This window comes from Sinocyclocheilus grahami, unplaced genomic scaffold (genome assembly GCF_001515645.1).
Source record: "Sinocyclocheilus grahami isolate Dianchi unplaced genomic scaffold, SAMN03320097.WGS_v1.1 scaffold5.1, whole genome shotgun sequence".
NCBI lineage: Eukaryota > Metazoa > Chordata > Actinopteri > Cypriniformes > Cyprinidae > Sinocyclocheilus > Sinocyclocheilus grahami.
The window spans coordinates 3,323,364-3,341,103 of record NW_015505184.1 but is presented as its reverse complement, the minus strand read 5'-3'; the positions used below and the strand labels follow the sequence as shown (position 1 = coordinate 3,341,103).

The 17,740-nt window shown below is 34.1% G+C and overlaps 1 protein-coding gene across 1 annotated transcript; it reads right to left on the bottom strand.

The window, feature by feature from the left end:
• Positions 1–3,906: 3,906 nt before the first annotated feature.
• cunh5orf22 (chromosome unknown C5orf22 homolog) lies at positions 3,907–13,189 on the bottom strand. Its single transcript, XM_016273809.1, has 9 exons — positions 12,996–13,189; positions 12,665–12,810; positions 11,631–11,780; positions 11,066–11,480; positions 10,774–10,836; positions 9,574–9,695; positions 9,321–9,387; positions 8,508–8,647; positions 3,907–4,720 (listed from the first exon to the last, which is right to left on the bottom strand). The coding sequence occupies exons 1-9, from the start codon at positions 13,062–13,064 to the stop codon at positions 4,573–4,575; spliced, it is 1,320 nt and encodes a 439-aa protein (XP_016129295.1). The 5' UTR covers positions 13,065–13,189; the 3' UTR covers positions 3,907–4,572.
• Between the last annotated feature and the right edge of the window lie 4,551 nt (positions 13,190–17,740).

Below are 17,740 nucleotides of genomic sequence, written 5' to 3'. Positions count from 1 at the left end.
TGCTATCTTATATAAAAATAATACTGTGACGGGGCTGACGAGACGTGAGACGTGTGGATCCATCTGCAAGCTTTTATTCAAGAGACGTGGTATAACAGGCAGGGTCGAACACTGGCAAACAGGTATATGGAGGCAAAAACACAAGAATAGTCCTAGGGCTAGCATAGGTCACCGATCGGCAGACAGAATCACAGGGGCGAGACGAGAGGGAGAAATCCAGGAAAACAGGCAAAGATCAGAAACCGCAAAAACAGGCAAGGCACAACAAGGAAAACACAGCGACTCGGAAAGGGGTACAGGCTAAACAATACTCAGCAGAGAAAGATGGTTAGAGTGGGTGTTATATAGTGAGTGAGGTGATTAGAAACAGCTGTGTGCAATGAGTGCAATGAGTGCAGTGTGCAAATCGTGCAAAGAATGATGGGATATGTAGTCCGGGGTGCTATGCAACAGTCTGTGTTGTGCAAAAGTCAATGTAATGGAAAGGGTGACCTCTGGTGGTGAATAAACAGAAGTCCATGGACCGAATTCATGACAAATACTAGAAAGCACTGAAGCAACTTGTTTTAAAAATTTTAGAAATATTGGAAAACCAAGGTTATTGAGTTTTAAAGTAATCTCTCATATATAATATGTAGTCCTTTCAATAATAAAAAAAAAACATATTTTATCCAGATGAAATAAACATACAAAAATGTCTTGATACTTACTGTATGATAATTGTAAAAAAAAAATCACCTTAAAAACCATGCATTTAACAAATAGTTTAAGTAATCGTTTTATACAAGCTGCATGATGCTTTTACTTGATGATCTCTACATTTTTAGAGTCATTGATTTTATGTTATTTTAATTTATTTTATTTGAGTGATTGATTGCTTGATTGTAAAAAAAAATATATTTTTTCTTTTCATCATGTTAGACATCCTTATTTGTACCTTTAAATTCTCTTCCACTCTCTTTCTTTCGTTCTTTTTTTTGCCTTTTTCAGATGCATTTTTTGACAGACAGATGACTTCCCATCATTTGCATATACATTCCCATTGGTCAGTTTTTGAATTGGGGGAGTCTGTCAGACTCCATTGTTATTGGTAAGATAAATAAAATACTTATTTATATATTATCATCATATACACATTACAGAGTTTGAATATCATTTAATTGTTTTGCCGTAGGCGTTATTTAAAATAAATTTTGGAGATGGAGATTCCTCCTACCGTGACAAACCACCACTGCTCTTTCCTGTTGGGTACATGCAAAAATTTGCTAGTGCTGGGTTGAGTTCAAGGTCAAAACAATTTAGACTGTGCTCACTGTGTTATTTTGTGCAAACCATGTACTCAGAGCAATATTAGAGGACTCCTAATTCAGTCTATGATTACTGTTAATGGAACATATTTAGTTGCGGAGAGAAAGCCAGCATGCATCACAGTTGCTCTCAGGAGAGCATCTAAAATGGCAGGTCATATTAATTCATCATGGAAGCTAGTGTTCATCTGAAGTAAATTGAATAAAGCAATTTTTATGCAATTGCATTTCCCTAAGTTCAGAAGCTGTAAATGTAATGGCACGGAACATTAGTAATTGCTGTTTTCTGCAAGTCAAAGCAGCTTTGGGGCGGCCTGCTATTGACCTACTAATTGATGTCATGTGTTGCATTGTTTAGCATTTGTTCCAAGCATAACTGCTTATCAGACTCTGAAATCACTAACACAGAGACATCTTGATGATCTTTGTAGGTATGCATTAAAAACTATTTATTATGAACACATTATACACAAATCCAACTGAGTCAATGCATGCCAAAGATTTCACTGAATACATTTCTGCCTTTAATAACAAAGAGTGTGTTTTTAAATATTTTAATTGACAAACATGTCATGTAGGGTGGTTTGAAGGATAGATTATACCATAGATTCAAAGACTGTATGGTAGTGCAACAGTCTCTTTTTCACAGGATTCAGACCAATTACTGCTGGAGAGCACTGTCACAAACGATTAGCTGAGCAACCGACCAGCCGGGGCTTTTTAAGTGACTGGTAGTAGTAATTGTGAAAATTGTCTCCTCTCATGCCCTCTGTGGAACCCTGGACTGAGCTTATATGTAACACCACAATTTTAAATGCAGTGTCAATACTGTTACCATTTTAAAAAATTATAATTTAAACAATTATTTATTACATTTAATATAATCAATGTCTACAAGTAAAATAATTTCAGTGTACAACATGTGCTTTTGTGAACTTGACTATTAGCTAGAAATGAGCAAATTAGTTTGAAATCATCAAACCTGTTACTGTCATCCCTGTTACTTTTCAGGGTAACAGGTTTTGACATTTGGGTAACAGGGATGACAGATTAGGTGTCACCCTGTTTTTAAAGATTGTCTGTGTAAAATGCAAACATTTTTTAAAGGTCACCCTGGGTGTAGTTTTAAGCTAATGCCTACATCATTCAGTGGCATACGAGCGTGAGTTACATTTTAGTTAGTATTATTGGTATTGTTACTATTACTGTTGTTGTTAATGACCAGGATAGGATGATCAGTCTCAATAAAACAATTTTTTTTCCATAACTCATTGTCAATAATGCATCCATGTAAATTCAATTACAAAAAAAGAGCAGCAAGGTGGCTGCAGACATTCACCCGTCTTGCAATGTTCAAGAAAGTCAAGATCTTGTTGGTCTGGTTTTAGATGATCACAGAAAGACCAAGATCTGATCATCTTCGTTGCCTAATAACTGAACCAGATCAGTATATTTGAAGTTCTGTGAGAGGTCACAGACAAAATGATTGAACGCATTATCTATGACGTCAATCCTGTTACTGTCATTAATTTCATAAAAATGGTAAAAATTATATTTGGTACAGCCGTCCAGGGTTTTCCATTGTAACTTTAACCATATTTTATTTTGGACAAAACCCTTTTTAATGTCTCTCTTGTAAAAAATATATATATATTTTTTCTTAATTGACATGTGGTCACCCTCCAGAATTAGGATGTTCTTGGTCATCTGAATGACAAATATAAAAATATTTTGAAAAATCCAAAATTTGAAACAATCCCATTGAAGAGGGACTAAAATGCTGTTCATGTATGTGAACACTATCACATAATTCTAATTAAACTATAGTATCTAGTAACACTTGTGTCGGTAACAGGGTTGACAAAAATTCCAAAACAAGAAAAATAGTCATAAAATAAGAAATTACATAGCCTGAGATGGCACAATACAATTTCTTTAAGGTGTCTTCATTTCATGCATATTTAAAAAAATGTTGATTAAACTTTTTTTTTAAATTTTTTTCCAAGTGGAAAAGGCACCGGTTTCATGTAATGACCCTTATAAACATCACTATGAATCATCACTGAGTGTTTTTAATAACTTCTGACTGTGATCCAATGTGGACTTTGATCAAATGATGAGGCAGATATATGTTGTTAGTAACATTTTAGAAGAATTTTATGGGGAAGATATGCAACTTATGTGAGGTGAGGAAGAAAAGTAATGTAAGTAGTAGTGTAATAATTACTGTTGCCAGAAAGTAATAAGTAACGTAATAATATTACTTTTCAAAGGTAATGAGTAATATGCAAAAACATTTTGAGTAACAATCCCAACACTGGTGCATAAATCACCATGGTATAAATGCCTGCTAACAGTTTAATAGATAGTTCAGCCAAAAATGAAATTTGTCATCCTTTATTCTCCATACCTGTCTCTTTATGAAAGGAGCAACTGATGACGATGACTCCACCGAGCATAATTTTCTAACGATTCAACGAACCGGAGTCAATTATTCCGCTTATACTATGGTTACCACACATCAAGACATTGTTCAGATGTTGTACTTCAAGACATTTATCAGGTTTTTGTCCTTAAAACGCTCTTGTGCATCTCATCCCTTACGAAAATTATGGTTTTTATCTTGTTTTTTTTTACTGCATTTATTTGCTTCGTCAGTGTCGCTCATAGTTGTTTTGTCATGCAGTGAAATGTAAAGTCAGGTCAGCCATATTGAGGGCAGTCTTGAAGTCTGCAGGCATAGAGCAATAAAGGAGGGTGCCATGTACAAAGCTCACATGAATTGGTAACCGCCTCAGGTTTCAGACAAAGACAGCCGAGGCACAAGGGGCCACACAGGAAGAGGGGAAATGTGCGGTCTTATATCAATGCATCTGCTATTCCCAGACTGAAGTATGCATACACGAGGGATGAATGACTGACTACAGCACGGAATTCATACGAAAGTCTTGGGGTTTTTACTTTACTGTGCTAATAAACCATCATTTTGGTGACAACACAGAAAAATTATTACCCAAGGTTTCAGCATCTCTTATTTTGAATACATGCACTTCAAAAATACATAGAAGAAAACCTCTTAAATTGAAAACTCATTTCCCTTTATGTTCGCATCTCAACCTCATTGTTACATATGCACTCAATGCAGGCAGTAACAGAGTACACGGCAAATCACAGCATGGTTTTAAAAGCTTTGCTACATCCACCCTCTGAAAGCAGCTACTGGTAAAGAACATGCCGCAGCTGCTGCTGAATTTAACCTCCCTCCTCATGGGGTCTGTGATGTGCTCTCTGATGGTATTGATTCATACTCTCTGTGAACATCTAAGCAGCCAAAGAGGGTCTCTAGAATGTTCAGCACACTGTTCTGGATAGAATCCACTTGCTCCGCTGGGCAATACTCATCCAAACTGGATCTGACAAGGATAAATTGAAATGTAAGAAACATTTAAATCTTATATTATCTTAATCTTTTTTAAATCGTATACATACATTTATAACATACGTGAAATGACATATACACACACTACTGGTCAAAAGTTTGAGTTCAGTACTTAAAAAACAATCAATAATTTTATTAAGCAAGAACACATTAAATTGATTAAAAGCGACAGCAAAAACACTCATAATACAAAAGATTTCTATTTCAAACAAATCTTGTTCTTTTGAACTTTCTATCCATCAAGGAAACCTGAAAAAATTAAAAACTACCAATGTTTCCACAAAAAAAAAAAAAAGAATAATAAATACTGCATTTATATACAAATAAACAATTTATGTCAAAAACTGTCCAAAAACTAAACTGCTTAAATCTAAAAATTGTATTGTCATTTATAAGGGAAATACCAAACTGAAACAAAAAAATAGTCTTTATTCACACATAATAAACAAAAAATGTACACTACCATTCAAAAGTTTGTGATCAGTAAGACTTAAAAGTTTTTAAAAGAAGTCTTATATGCTCGTCAAGGCTGCATTTATTTGATAAAAAAAATACAGAAAACAGTAATCTTGCAAAATGTTATTACAATATAAAATATTGGTTTCTATTTTAATATCCTTTAAAATATAATTTATTTCTGTGATGCAAAGCTGAATTTCCATCAGCCATTACTCCAGTATAAAGTGTCACATGATCCTTAAGAAATCATTCTAATATGCTGATTTATTATTAGAATTATCAATGTTGGCAACAGTTGTGCTTTTTTTTTAAACTGCGATACTTTCTTCTGGTTTCTTTGATGAATAAAAAGTTAAAAAGAACAGAATTTATTCAAAATATAAACCTTTTCTAACAATATAAATCTTTGCTATCACTTCTTATCAATTTAACACATCCTCGCTGAATAAAAGTTTTAATTTCTTTCAAAAAAATGAGGAAAAAAAGAATAAAAATGTACTGACCCCAAACTTTTGAACGGTAGTGCATATTGTTAGAAAAGAACTCTATTTTAAATAAATGCTCTTCTTTTTAACTTTTTATTGTAATAATGCTGAAAATGCAGCTTTGCATAACAGGAATCAATTAGATTTTAAATGTATATTAAAATAGAAAAACGTTATTTTACATCATAATAATATTTCACAATATTACTTTTTTTTCCTGAATTTTTGATCACATAAATGCAGCCTTGATGAGCATAAGAGACTTCTTTAAAAAACATTACAAGTCTTACTGATCCCACCTTAAGAAATCATTCTAATATGCTGATTTATTATTAGAATTATCAATGTTGGCAACAGTTGTGCTTTTTTTTTAAACTGCGATACTTTCTTCTGGTTTCTTTGATGAATAAAAAGTTAAAAAGAACAGAATTTATTCAAAATATAAACCTTTTCTAACAATATAAATCTTTGCTATCACTTCTTATCAATTTAACACATCCTCGCTGAATAAAAGTTTTAATTTCTTTCAAAAAAATGAGGAAAAAAAGAATAAAAATGTACTGACCCCAAACTTTTGAACGGTAGTGCATATTGTTAGAAAAGAACTCTATTTTAAATAAATGCTCTTCTTTTTAACTTTTTATTCAACAAAGAATCCTAAGAAAAAGTATCACAGGTTCCCAAAAAATATTAAGCAGCAAAACAGTTTCCAGCGCTGATAATAATCAGCATATTAGAATGATTTCTGAAGGATCATGTGACACTGAAGACTGGAGTAATGATGCTGAAAAATCAGCTTTGCGTCACATGAATAAATTAGATTTTAATGTATATTAAAATAGAAAAACTTTATTTTTACATTGTAATAATATTTCCCAATATTTCCTGCATTTTTCATCAAATAAATGCAGCCTTGATGAGCATAAGAAACTCCTTTAATTTACGGTAGTGTAAACATTTTATTTTTATTTTGTATGGCCTCCTTTGGCTTTGATAACAGCCTGCATTCTTGCTGGCATTGTTTTTATGCACTTTTTTTACTTTTATGTCTCTGTTGTAACTGACTTCCAAAATTAGATTTTAATGTATATTAAAATAGAAAAACTCTATTTTTTACATTGTAATAATATTTCCCAATATTACAATTTTTCCTGCATTTTTCATCAAATAAATGCAGCCTTGATGAGCATAAGAAACTCCTTTAATTTACGGTAGTGTAAACATTTTATTTTTATTTTGTATGGCCTCCTTTGGCTTTGATAACAGCCTGCATTCTTGCTGGCATTGTTTTTATGCACTTTTTTTACTTTTATGTCTCTGTTGTAACTGACTTCCAAATAGTTTAGTTGTTCCCAAAGGCTTGTTTTTGATGAAACTTTTGTGCAATCTATCTGTGAATCTATCTCCATAAAATCCCAACAATAATTATATTTTAGCATTAGAGACACTACTGTGACTAAAGAGCTTACACATATGGGTGTGGATTAACCATTACAGAAACATAAAAATTGATTTTGGTAATCACCAATACTGTTAGTTTAGGGCAGCTGCAGCACAAACCTTACATTGGGTGGTGGCCTAATACATTGTTAAGCACTATACACACACACACACACACACACACACACACAATTAAGTGCAGCCTCTGTGAGCTTAAGATACTTTTTTCAACATTAACATATTTTTACTGACCCCAGACTTTTGAAGTAAATATATGCCCCTAGCGATGTTAATAAATACCTATTAATAATAATAATAAAACATTTATACATTTTATTTTTATTTTGTATGGCCTCCTTTGGCTTTGATAACAGCCTGCATTCTTGCTGGCATTGTTTTTATGCACTTTTTTTTACTTTTATGTCTCTGTTGTAACTGACTTCCAAATAGTTTAGTTGTTCCCAAAGGCTTGTTTTTGATGAAACTTTTGTGCAATCTATCTGTGAATCTATCTCCATTAAATCCCAACAATAATTATATTTTAGCATTAGAGACACTACTGTGACTAAAGAGCTTACACATATGGGTGTGGATTAACCATTACAGAAACATAAAAATTGATTTTGGTAATCACCAATACTGTTAGTTTAGGGCAGCTGCAGCACAAACCTTACATTGGGTGGTGGCCTAATACATTGTTAAGCACTATACACACACACACACACACACACACACACACAATTAAGTGCAGCCTCTGTGAGCTTAAGATACTTTTTTCAACATTAACATATTTTTACTGACCCCAGACTTTTGAAGTAAATATATGCCCCTAGCGATGTTAATAAATACCTATTAATAATAATAATAAAACATTTAAAGCATTTTTGATTCTGAACACAGATAAAAAAAACAATGGTGCATGTCAGCCACGGTGATGCACCATCAGTCAGAGAACTTAGTATTAAAAGACTAGAAAAATATTCCCATGGACCATGAAGGGCTGAGCTCCCCCTGACTAGAGATAAGAGAGCGACTGATGAGTGTGATGTTGAGTCTATGCTCATTAAAAAGCATGCTAACAGATCACTGAGACACAAGTCTCACATAACACCATCTGTCTCAACGGCACAGATTCAAGCATCTGCTTTTGGGGCAACAACCAGCCTACAAACAATCATTATGTCATAAATTACAATGCTAATTAATGCAGACCAAAAACAAAACAAGAAATAGGATGCTTCTCTGTGGGAAAAAAAACACCAAATGATTTTAACCTTGGAGAATGTAATAAATCATAAGCGAAAGATTAAAGGACCCAATGTACTTTTCAAAAGGAGACACAGAACAGACGTCCATATGCTCTAATGACTGATGTACCTGGATATAGTGACTATGGTGGGTTTGGGCATGCTTTCCAAGAAGAGCTGCACAGCCGTGATCATTTGCTGGATCTCCTCTTCACTGCTGATGTGGTGAGGGAGCTCAGAGTAATCACAGGTCAAGCCTGCTTGATGCACCTAGACTCAACAACACAGGCACAAATATATCAGTCTGTGGTGCGTACAGACGTGCCTCAGCACTACAAGCCAAGGGAGGCAAATTTGTTATCCTTCATGTTCTGCTTGGAGGCTCTCAATAGCTCGAAAAGTATACTTGACATTAAGTAACAGGTTGATATTTCATTATTTTTCCTCATCAATGCAAAACATTTTTAATTAGTATTTTGTCTTGTTTTGCAGAAAAACAATATCTAAACATATTTGAAACAAGATTTACTTTAAGATGCATGATTTATTTTTAGAGATCATGTCTTGAATTACATTCATTACATCGGCATGTTATTGTCATGTTTTTTACTTAATTCACACACACACACACACACACACACACACACCAAGCAGAAACAACGTGACTAGAATGGATATTCTATTGAAAAGTGAATGGGTAATCTACAATAAAATAGAGGGTTAAAGTTTCAATTATAATGTCATCTGCCAACTGTTTTTTTATTACGTTAGAGGAGTTTATAAGAATATGAAGGTAAAATAAGAAGATACTAAAATTTCTGATATTATTTTTCTACATACATCATTGTAGACTACAAAAACATAAAACTATTTGGAATATCTGGGATGAGACACTTCAAACATGATTAAAATACCCAAAGGATAAACACACACACAACTTTACCATTTCATAGTCCGGTGACTGAGTTCGATTCTTAAGGCTGTGTACAAGTCTGACAAGAGATTTCATTCTACAAAGAAAGAGAGGGGGAAACAAATCAGTGCATGAGGCTGTGTCATCTCCTGCTTGATCAAATGCATACTGACCATATAAAACAATCAATCAAGCCCAATGGTGCGATGATATGGAGCTATAATCAAAAAGCACAGAGCCTGTGGCTCTACAGTCTCATCTCGGTGACAGCAGTAATGCGTACCCTGGGTTTGCTGCTAAACGTTCAACAGTTTCCTGGCCGTCATCCTCTACCAGTTCAGCAAATGCAGCCTCCAGGTCTTCAAGCTGGTGAGTGCGTCTCTCTACACAATCTAAGAGCTGCTCCTGAAAAACCAACACATGGAACGTTAAAGATATTATATGTTATTTGCCACCAGGGAAATGTGCCTTCTGTGTGTCCTGTATTCAACAAAATACACTGAGGTTCAAAAGCCTCAGACCACATTGAATATATATACGATATCATTTAACTCTGGGAATAAACAAGGTTTTTGATTTTACTGAATTTAAAACATACATGAAAAATAAATTTTTAAGATTCTACACTATTTTTATGTGACTAATCAAAAGTAAGTACTTTAGCGTTCAAAGGTTTGGGGGCAATACGTTTTTTTTCTTCCCCTCAAGGAGGACACATTTAATTGATGAAAAATGACTGTAAAGATATTTATAATATTATGAAAAATCTCTATAATAAATAAAGAAATGTTTCTGGATTTCTAAAGAATCATGTGACACTGAAAACTGGAGTAATGATTGCTGAAAATTCAGCTTTGCCATCACCGAATTACTTTAAATTGATCATATATAGATATTTTAAACAGAAAACAGTTTCAAATGGAAAACAGTTGTTTTTAAAATTAAAATAATATTTCATGATATTACTACATAATTTAAACTCAAATCTTTTTTTTTACTGTAATTTTGATCACAAAAATGCAGCCTTGGTCTCTGGGTAATTTAATTTGATCTCTGAATTGAACTTTTCATTCACATTGTCATGCTCATAATAAAATTTACAATTAAAATAGTTTTAAGCAGAAAAATGCAATACATTTTCACTAGCAGTCTCAGACTCCTGCGTCTGTATGTATCAGCATTCAAACGTGAAGATGTCAAAAATGATTTTGAAATCAAGCATGAATGCTAAAACAGTTCTGACTGACTTTGATAAAAGCTGTTGCAACAGCTAATATAATTTTTTTTAGCACACATCAGTTGGATTAAACATTCACTTGGAAAGCTGTTGAACAGAGTTGTTGCCACGGTTTAAAAAAAAGAAAAGAAGCAAGATTAGCTTTAGCTTCACCCCCTGAGGGTGTTTAGTAACATGCCTGTTGCTATGACTGAATGAAGATCTCATGATTAGTTTATGGTACATTTGATTAGGAACCTTTGTTACCTCATCTGAATCCTGCTGTGGCCTGCTAAAGCTGTATAACTCTTGCAGGAGAGCGTACTCTTCCTGTAAGACAACAACGGTGGCAAATAGACAATGTATATCGATACTAATACATATAAAACTATATATGAGCTCTGAAGAAACTAGAAAGAATCAATATCTTCCATTTGTCTACAAAGCTTTTTCTATATCAGTACAATGTAGGTGTGAGAAAGTACAATATGGAGAAGTAATTGCTATCGTTTAGGAAACAAAAAGGACTATAATGATGGATCTGCTTGATTCACTCCACCTGTGTGTACATCTCCTTGAAAGGGTTCTTGCAGGAGAAAAAATCCAAGTCAATGTCAAGTATGAAAGGGTCAGACTGCTCTATAACTGCTGAAAGCCGTTCAGTGATGCAGCTTGTTGACCCCTCATCAGCTTTCGTGACTGTGTGACTGCCGTTTCCTGACGCAGTGCTGCCATCAAGCGGTTGACAAGAGGAAGTGCACGGGGCGTCCCTTTTCAACTGCACATCATTCTCCTCTTTTACAGCTGATTTAGGTAATTTAGCACCACTTTGCCCATTTTCAGGTGTCCTTTTCTGCGTACGGTCAACAGGATCCACTCGAATGACATTTAACTGCAACTCTTTTGGGTTTTCCAGCTGATCCAGAGGAACGTAAAGAGCGTCACTCAAAAAGTAATCGTCTGTGCTTGTGACCCTGAAAAGAGAAAGAGATTTCTTCTGAATGTTTTTAAACACGATTTTAACAGCACAATGTTTCCTGACAGGGTGGAGGTCTCATCCTTATTAATAGTAAATGAACGCCTGCTGCCATCTCATGGTTACATGCTGATATGCTGCACCTGACCTGATGGTGGTCGTGGATGAATCTTTCCCCACACACATAGAATGCTCTCCTTCTTTGATCTGCTGAGCCCAGTACGGATGCAGCCAGGCTACGTGGGATACGTGTCCAGCATAGACCATTGGCATAATCCAATTCTCAATGCTCAGCTCACTGCAAGCGCAAACAAAAACATGTCAACCCTTATACTCACTGTTGCAACTAATGGTGTGAACAAATATCAGTGGGCTTTATTCTCAACAGCATGAGCTGTCTTTTAATAGTCTGATTTTAATCGCCAGAGGAGTATTCATGAATTGTATTATTTGTACAGGCATTCGTGGGTGTTTCTTTGACATGAGCCATGTAGACTTGAACAGTTCGGTAAAACATTCTGTAATGTACTAATTTCTGTCAACTTAAAAGAAAAATCAATATCTAAATAAATATTCATTATTTAAAAAAATAAAATGTAAAAAAAACAACATTAACCAAAATAAAATATGCAAAATCCTTTTGTTTATGCTAGTTGCAGAAGCAACATTTCTAATTTAGCTTAACATGATGTAATAAAAATGAACTCTAAAGACATAAAAAATAAAAATGACAAACCCAAAACTTTAACTAAAATGGAAAATATATAAAAATAAAAACGAATTCTAAATATTAATAAAATCTATTAAACGGATGACTTCTCCGGCTAATTGCATAGCTAGGATATTATGCATCGTAGTGGAAACCGTTAAATAAATTAAACTTGATTTGAAATTATGCAAACAAAAATACTAAAAAGAATTTAACATATTAATTTGATGAAATAATAAATAACATAACACACATCATTTTTCACTCAAAATTAATACAAGTTGAATTATTTAACTTATTATTTAGATTGACACAGTTTTACAATAACACAATAATAATTGGTTTTCATATTTGTGGGACTCTGGGTCTGGAACAAGGGTAAAAGTGATCTTAGTAAAAGGTTTCCAAGTCCGAAAAGAAATTTGAAATCTATGATGGTTCACAAAGTTGACGAAAAGCCCTTATAAACTCACCTGAGCAGAGTCTCTTTGTCATACACGGTATCAGCAGGCATATTCACAGGGATGAGGAGATCAGGATGGGAGTCCAAATGGACCATTTTAATGCCCTTCATTGGAATATGTTTCGAGCCAATGGCACGATATATGTGCTTCACAACCTAAAGCAGGTGGAAATGACATTTAAGTAACTGTTTATTTCTTTTACACATGTAGGTGGCGATCTATCACTCAAAACCAATGTCTACTTTGCTTTTATTGGAACTATTGTAAATTCAACTATTTAGCTGGCGTTAGATTTAATAAAGCCTTACATCAGCAAGAACTGAAATCCCATTTTATCTACCTCATGATGGTCCTCCACTATCCACACAGGCAGTTTAGGATACACGCGTTTCTGAGGGGGCGTCTTCATTTTTTAACAAGAGTGGCTATATATATATATTTTTGTCTTGATTTAAAACTACAACAGCATTTGAAAGACTTATTACGTTTATGATATACCGCTATAAGTGGTGCACTGTGCGTCTTCGTTTTTAAACCGGGTGGAAACAAGAAAGACTTGAACAAGACTTGGATTCCTACAATAGGTAATGTAGGCTAAATGTATTTTTTCATATACCGTTTTCTGATTTTAACGATGTAATTGTTTTGCGATAAAATTGCAAACATCTGAGAAGAAAGAAAAAAAGTATTAACGGGTAAGGAATAGCAATAATTAATCCTCATATTGCAGTAAATCCGAAATATCAGCTAGTGGCAACTATTATTTATGTCATTCTTGAGACATGGGACAAAACAGGTCCAGCAAGGGTAACTGCTATTAGGTTTAAAAATAAAAATATTTAAAATGCTAAATGTCATGAGGGATTAATAATAGAATGTATTTAGCACAATTATCACCTTCAATTAAATTTTCTCATTATTATACCTAATCTGTGTTTCTTAATGTCCTCTCACTACGTCTAAAACAGTGTGTCCACACATGTAGTTTCATTTGTCTGAGTACAAGGTGTTATTTTTTCTATTTTGCACCCTGTTTTGTCCCACTTCTCAAGAATGATTTACTTCATTTCATTTGTTTAATGACAATATAAACAACAAATGTATTTTCCCCCTAAATATTGGGATGTTGTGTAATTGTGTATTATACCCTGTAATGGCAGAATGCAGAGTCCTTCACATCTTTTAAAGATTAAAAAGACAAATTAGACATTAATCAAAGCATTACTGCAAATAAATAAATAAATTCATTATGTTAAAAAAATCTTTAGGAGTACAAGAGTCACTGGGGCAGTACCCTTAAAAGCTACTAATGTACCCTAGGCTACTGCCCCAGAAACAGGCTGTTGTACTTTTTTCTGACAGAATTTAGTCATCATCAGTGTTGGGGAAAGTTACTTTTAAAAGTAATGCATTACAATACTGCGTTACTCCATAAAAAAGTAACTAATTACGTTACTTGGTTACTTTTTATGGAAAGTAATGCATTACGTTACTTTTGCATTACTTTTTAAATCTGGACAGGGCTTGCTTGTTTGTTTTTAAAATAAAAAAGTTATATTTTTGGCAAATATAAAAGCCTTTTCACACCAAAAGGGAAATTAATAAGCCTCAGGCTGAAGGAAATGTAAATTTATGTCCGTACAGTAGAATGCAGAAGAAGAAATTTCAACACACTTCAGCAATAAAAAAAACACACAAATGTTTGTCCAGAGTCATTTTTGCTTATTAGTACGGTTGAACTGGATCATCGAAGGTCAGAAGCAAAGCAGTTGGTTAATAGAATGGGATTAAATACATAAAGGATATTTGTGTTGTTTAACATTTAATTATTGCAGGTTTGCGTCATATTCTGAGTTGCATTTTTTGTTCATTTTGAGGAATACTGAATCTGTGTGTTTTTTTTTCTTGTGAGTGAGATGAATTAATGCATATTCATATTTATTTTAGAACTGTAACATCTTCTGATTTCTCTCAACATGGGGACAGGAGAGCTGTCAATCAATAAAATGGAAAAAAAAGTAACTTGCGTTACTTATTTGAAAAAGTAACTCAGATATTCTCTTATAAATTAAAAAGTAATGCGTTACTTTACTAGTTACTTGAAAAAAGTAATCTGATTACGTAACTCGCGTTACTTGTAATACATTACCCCAACACTGGTCATCATTGTTAAAGTGAAAATAATTTATGAGTAATTTGTAGTTAGGCTCAGTATTGTAGTGTACAAATGAAGGCAGTACCGATCCTAGACTTCTGGAGTGGGGTATGAGTGGTTATGAACGAATGAATGAAACGCATTTGTCCGTGTTTCACTCCGTCGAATCGCGCTTGCTGAAAGTGCTTGAGAAACAGTGTCTCTTCTGCGGCTCGGTACACTTTCAACTGTTTTTTTTTTGTCTCCAGTAAGACTACGACATTCACATTATTTTACTGATTTTTACATAGAACGGGCACCGCATTAAAATAAATGTTTTCATAACCGCTGGCCAAATACTAAAATTAAATTATCTTTGAGAGCAAGGGGGCCCCCTGGTGTTTCGGGGGCCCCACGCAACTTGCGTATTTTGTGTATAGGGAGGATCGGCTCGGAATGAAGGAGATTCAACACTGCTATTACTATGTGCTTGTCCGACTAAAAATATAGCAAGAAAAAAAGTATAGATAGGTCTACAGGTCTGAGGTCACAAAACTCTTCAGGAGGTCTTCAGAAGGTTACAAAAACTCCAGTGAAGCAGCTGTAAGGATCTCCAGACAACTCTTACATGGGCCCCTGTCAGTTACATATCAATATTGCATTAGCAAATTTTACTCCACACTAGCGAACTGCCTGTCCGTGAGCTGAAGTTTAACAGTTATAATCTGAAATGTATAGTGCCTTCAGGAAGTATTCACTTCACTCCCTTGAATTTTCACACATTGTTCTGGTTATATCTCTAAATTTTGAACCCCTCAAGTATTTGTCTTACTTCAGTAACACAATCATGCAACATTAGGCTGTAAGTCCAACACACTCACGGTCATACTGTATATAAACTTGAGCATGTCAGTCAAGGCAGTCTAATCAAGTTTTTGCAAATGTCATTGTACGATTTGTCTTTTTGTGCAGTTAAAGTCATTGCAGCCACAGTCAGCAAATGTAGGAAATAAAGAATAACGAAGTATATAATATATATGAATGTGTGGGTAATACTGAACGTAACAAAGGGTCAAGCAAAATAATAATATTAATAATAATAATAAACGTTTTATAATAAGTAAAAGGTTTAGCTTATTTAGCAATAAAATCCCATTTGTGATGCAACAATACCAGACCTGTCCTTCTCTTCCATGTTTTTTATGGTTTACCTTGAGTAGAACACACATCTTCTAAGAAGATATTTTAGGATGTGCATTCACTTTTAAAGGAACTCAATTTTTAAATATATATATATCTGCATTTAATAACATCTGACCTTAATTATGACTACTGTGAGACTTCATAATCATAGTTTGCAGGAAAGCAGTCAATAATGTTGAGGGTAAGGATTCAATTAGGCCATTACCCAACCAGGAAGGGTCTTGAGAGACACGACAGAAAATGAAAGGGAGGAAGATAGGAAAACAACACTTCATATGCACACTTACATAATTTCAATGGACTATTAATTCTCAAGGCTTAGCAGACTCCAGGCATGACTTATGGTGGCCTATGGCCAGTGCTGTCACTTCTGTGTTAATTGCCCTTCTTTTCCAGTTGCTTATTTTCCACAGGCAATTTCTTGCCTGACAGCAGGACTGCAGTTATCTCTCTCTCTTTTTTTTTTAGATAGACAGCGATATTTATTATGCAATCAAGCAATTAAACATCAGCATGTTCAGAATGAACACATATATATCTTGTTGCATAAACACATATCAGTGCAATCCAAAAGCAATTTTCTGATTTTCTACACAGTTTATTTGAGTACAATATAAAATTACTTTTACAGGAGTGAAAGAAATCCAATTTACAAATGCTTCAGTGGCAACAAAACAAGAAGCAATCAGTGTGGTGTGAATTACATCTTAAGGCAGTAAGTAAATCTCAGACTCAATGACTATGTCAAGCAGTTTTGTCTCCACCCAGCTGATATTCCTGATTTTAGGGAAGCAGTCAGATAATGTAAAACACTGTGCAGGGAATGAGTTTTGTTATGGGAAATTGACCAACATCTCTGATTAGCAAATGCTTGCAAAGAAACTTGCAATTGTTTGCTTAAAATCAATATCAAAATCAATGTACGTGGAGATTATTTCCTTGTGAAAAAGAAGTGCACTTAACTGTATTGAACGTGCACTTGTAGTGAACTTCAAAACTTAAAAAGTATATTTTTAAAAAACTGTACTTGCAGATAATATCATGAAATAAAGGGCCATTTAAGTGTACTTAAGAGAGTAGATTTTTAAACACACTAAAGTAAACTTTTAAAAAGTGCAGTCTGTAACAATGTCAAATTAAAAGAAATACATTTCACATGTAGTAATCTTTTGTAATGCATTAATTTATACTTATTGTGATGCATTGCCTAACATACTAAAGCATGTTTAAAGTGCAGTACTTGACTATAATTTGTGACCTTGGACCAAAAAAAAAAAAAAGGGTCATATAAAAATAAAAAAAAGTTGTTAGGGTCAATTTTTGGAAATTGAACGAATAAATAAGCTTTCCATTGATGTATGGTTTGTTAGGGCAATATTTGGCTGAGATACAACCAGGGATTGAAATTAACTTTTTCACTCACCAGCCAATTTGGCTACTACATTTTTAAGTTACCGGCCATTCATAACTTCTACTAGCCAAAAAAAACCCTAAAAAAAGACAGAAATAAACCAACAGTTTGAGTCTGTCTACACTGCGCATGACAAAGCGACCGTTGCAAATCATATTGTGTCAGTACTAGGGTTGTTCCCTATTGACAAAAAATAATATCGCAATATTTTCTATGATTTTAGCGATAAAGATAATTAGACGATATTTTGCTGAGTGTGTTATTGAACGTGCACTTGTAGTTCGAGTATCGTACCGGCAGGAATTGTAGGTGGGGGGGGGGAATGTACAGCGCTCTC

What these genes read in the sequence shown, in the direction of transcription:
- cunh5orf22 (XM_016273809.1), bottom strand. Translation starts at nt 13,064, where the DNA reads ATGAAGACGCCCCCTCAGAAACGCGTGTATCCTAAACTGCCTGTGTGG. An exon ending in GACAAAGAGACTCTGCTCAG is followed by an intron (nt 11,781 to 12,664) that starts GTGAGTTTATAA and finishes TTGCGCTTGCAG; the next exon opens with TGAGCTGAGCATTGAGAATT. An exon ending in TCAAGGAGATGTACACACAG is followed by an intron (nt 10,837 to 11,065) that starts GTGGAGTGAATC and finishes GTTGTCTTACAG; the next exon opens with GAAGAGTACGCTCTCCTGCA.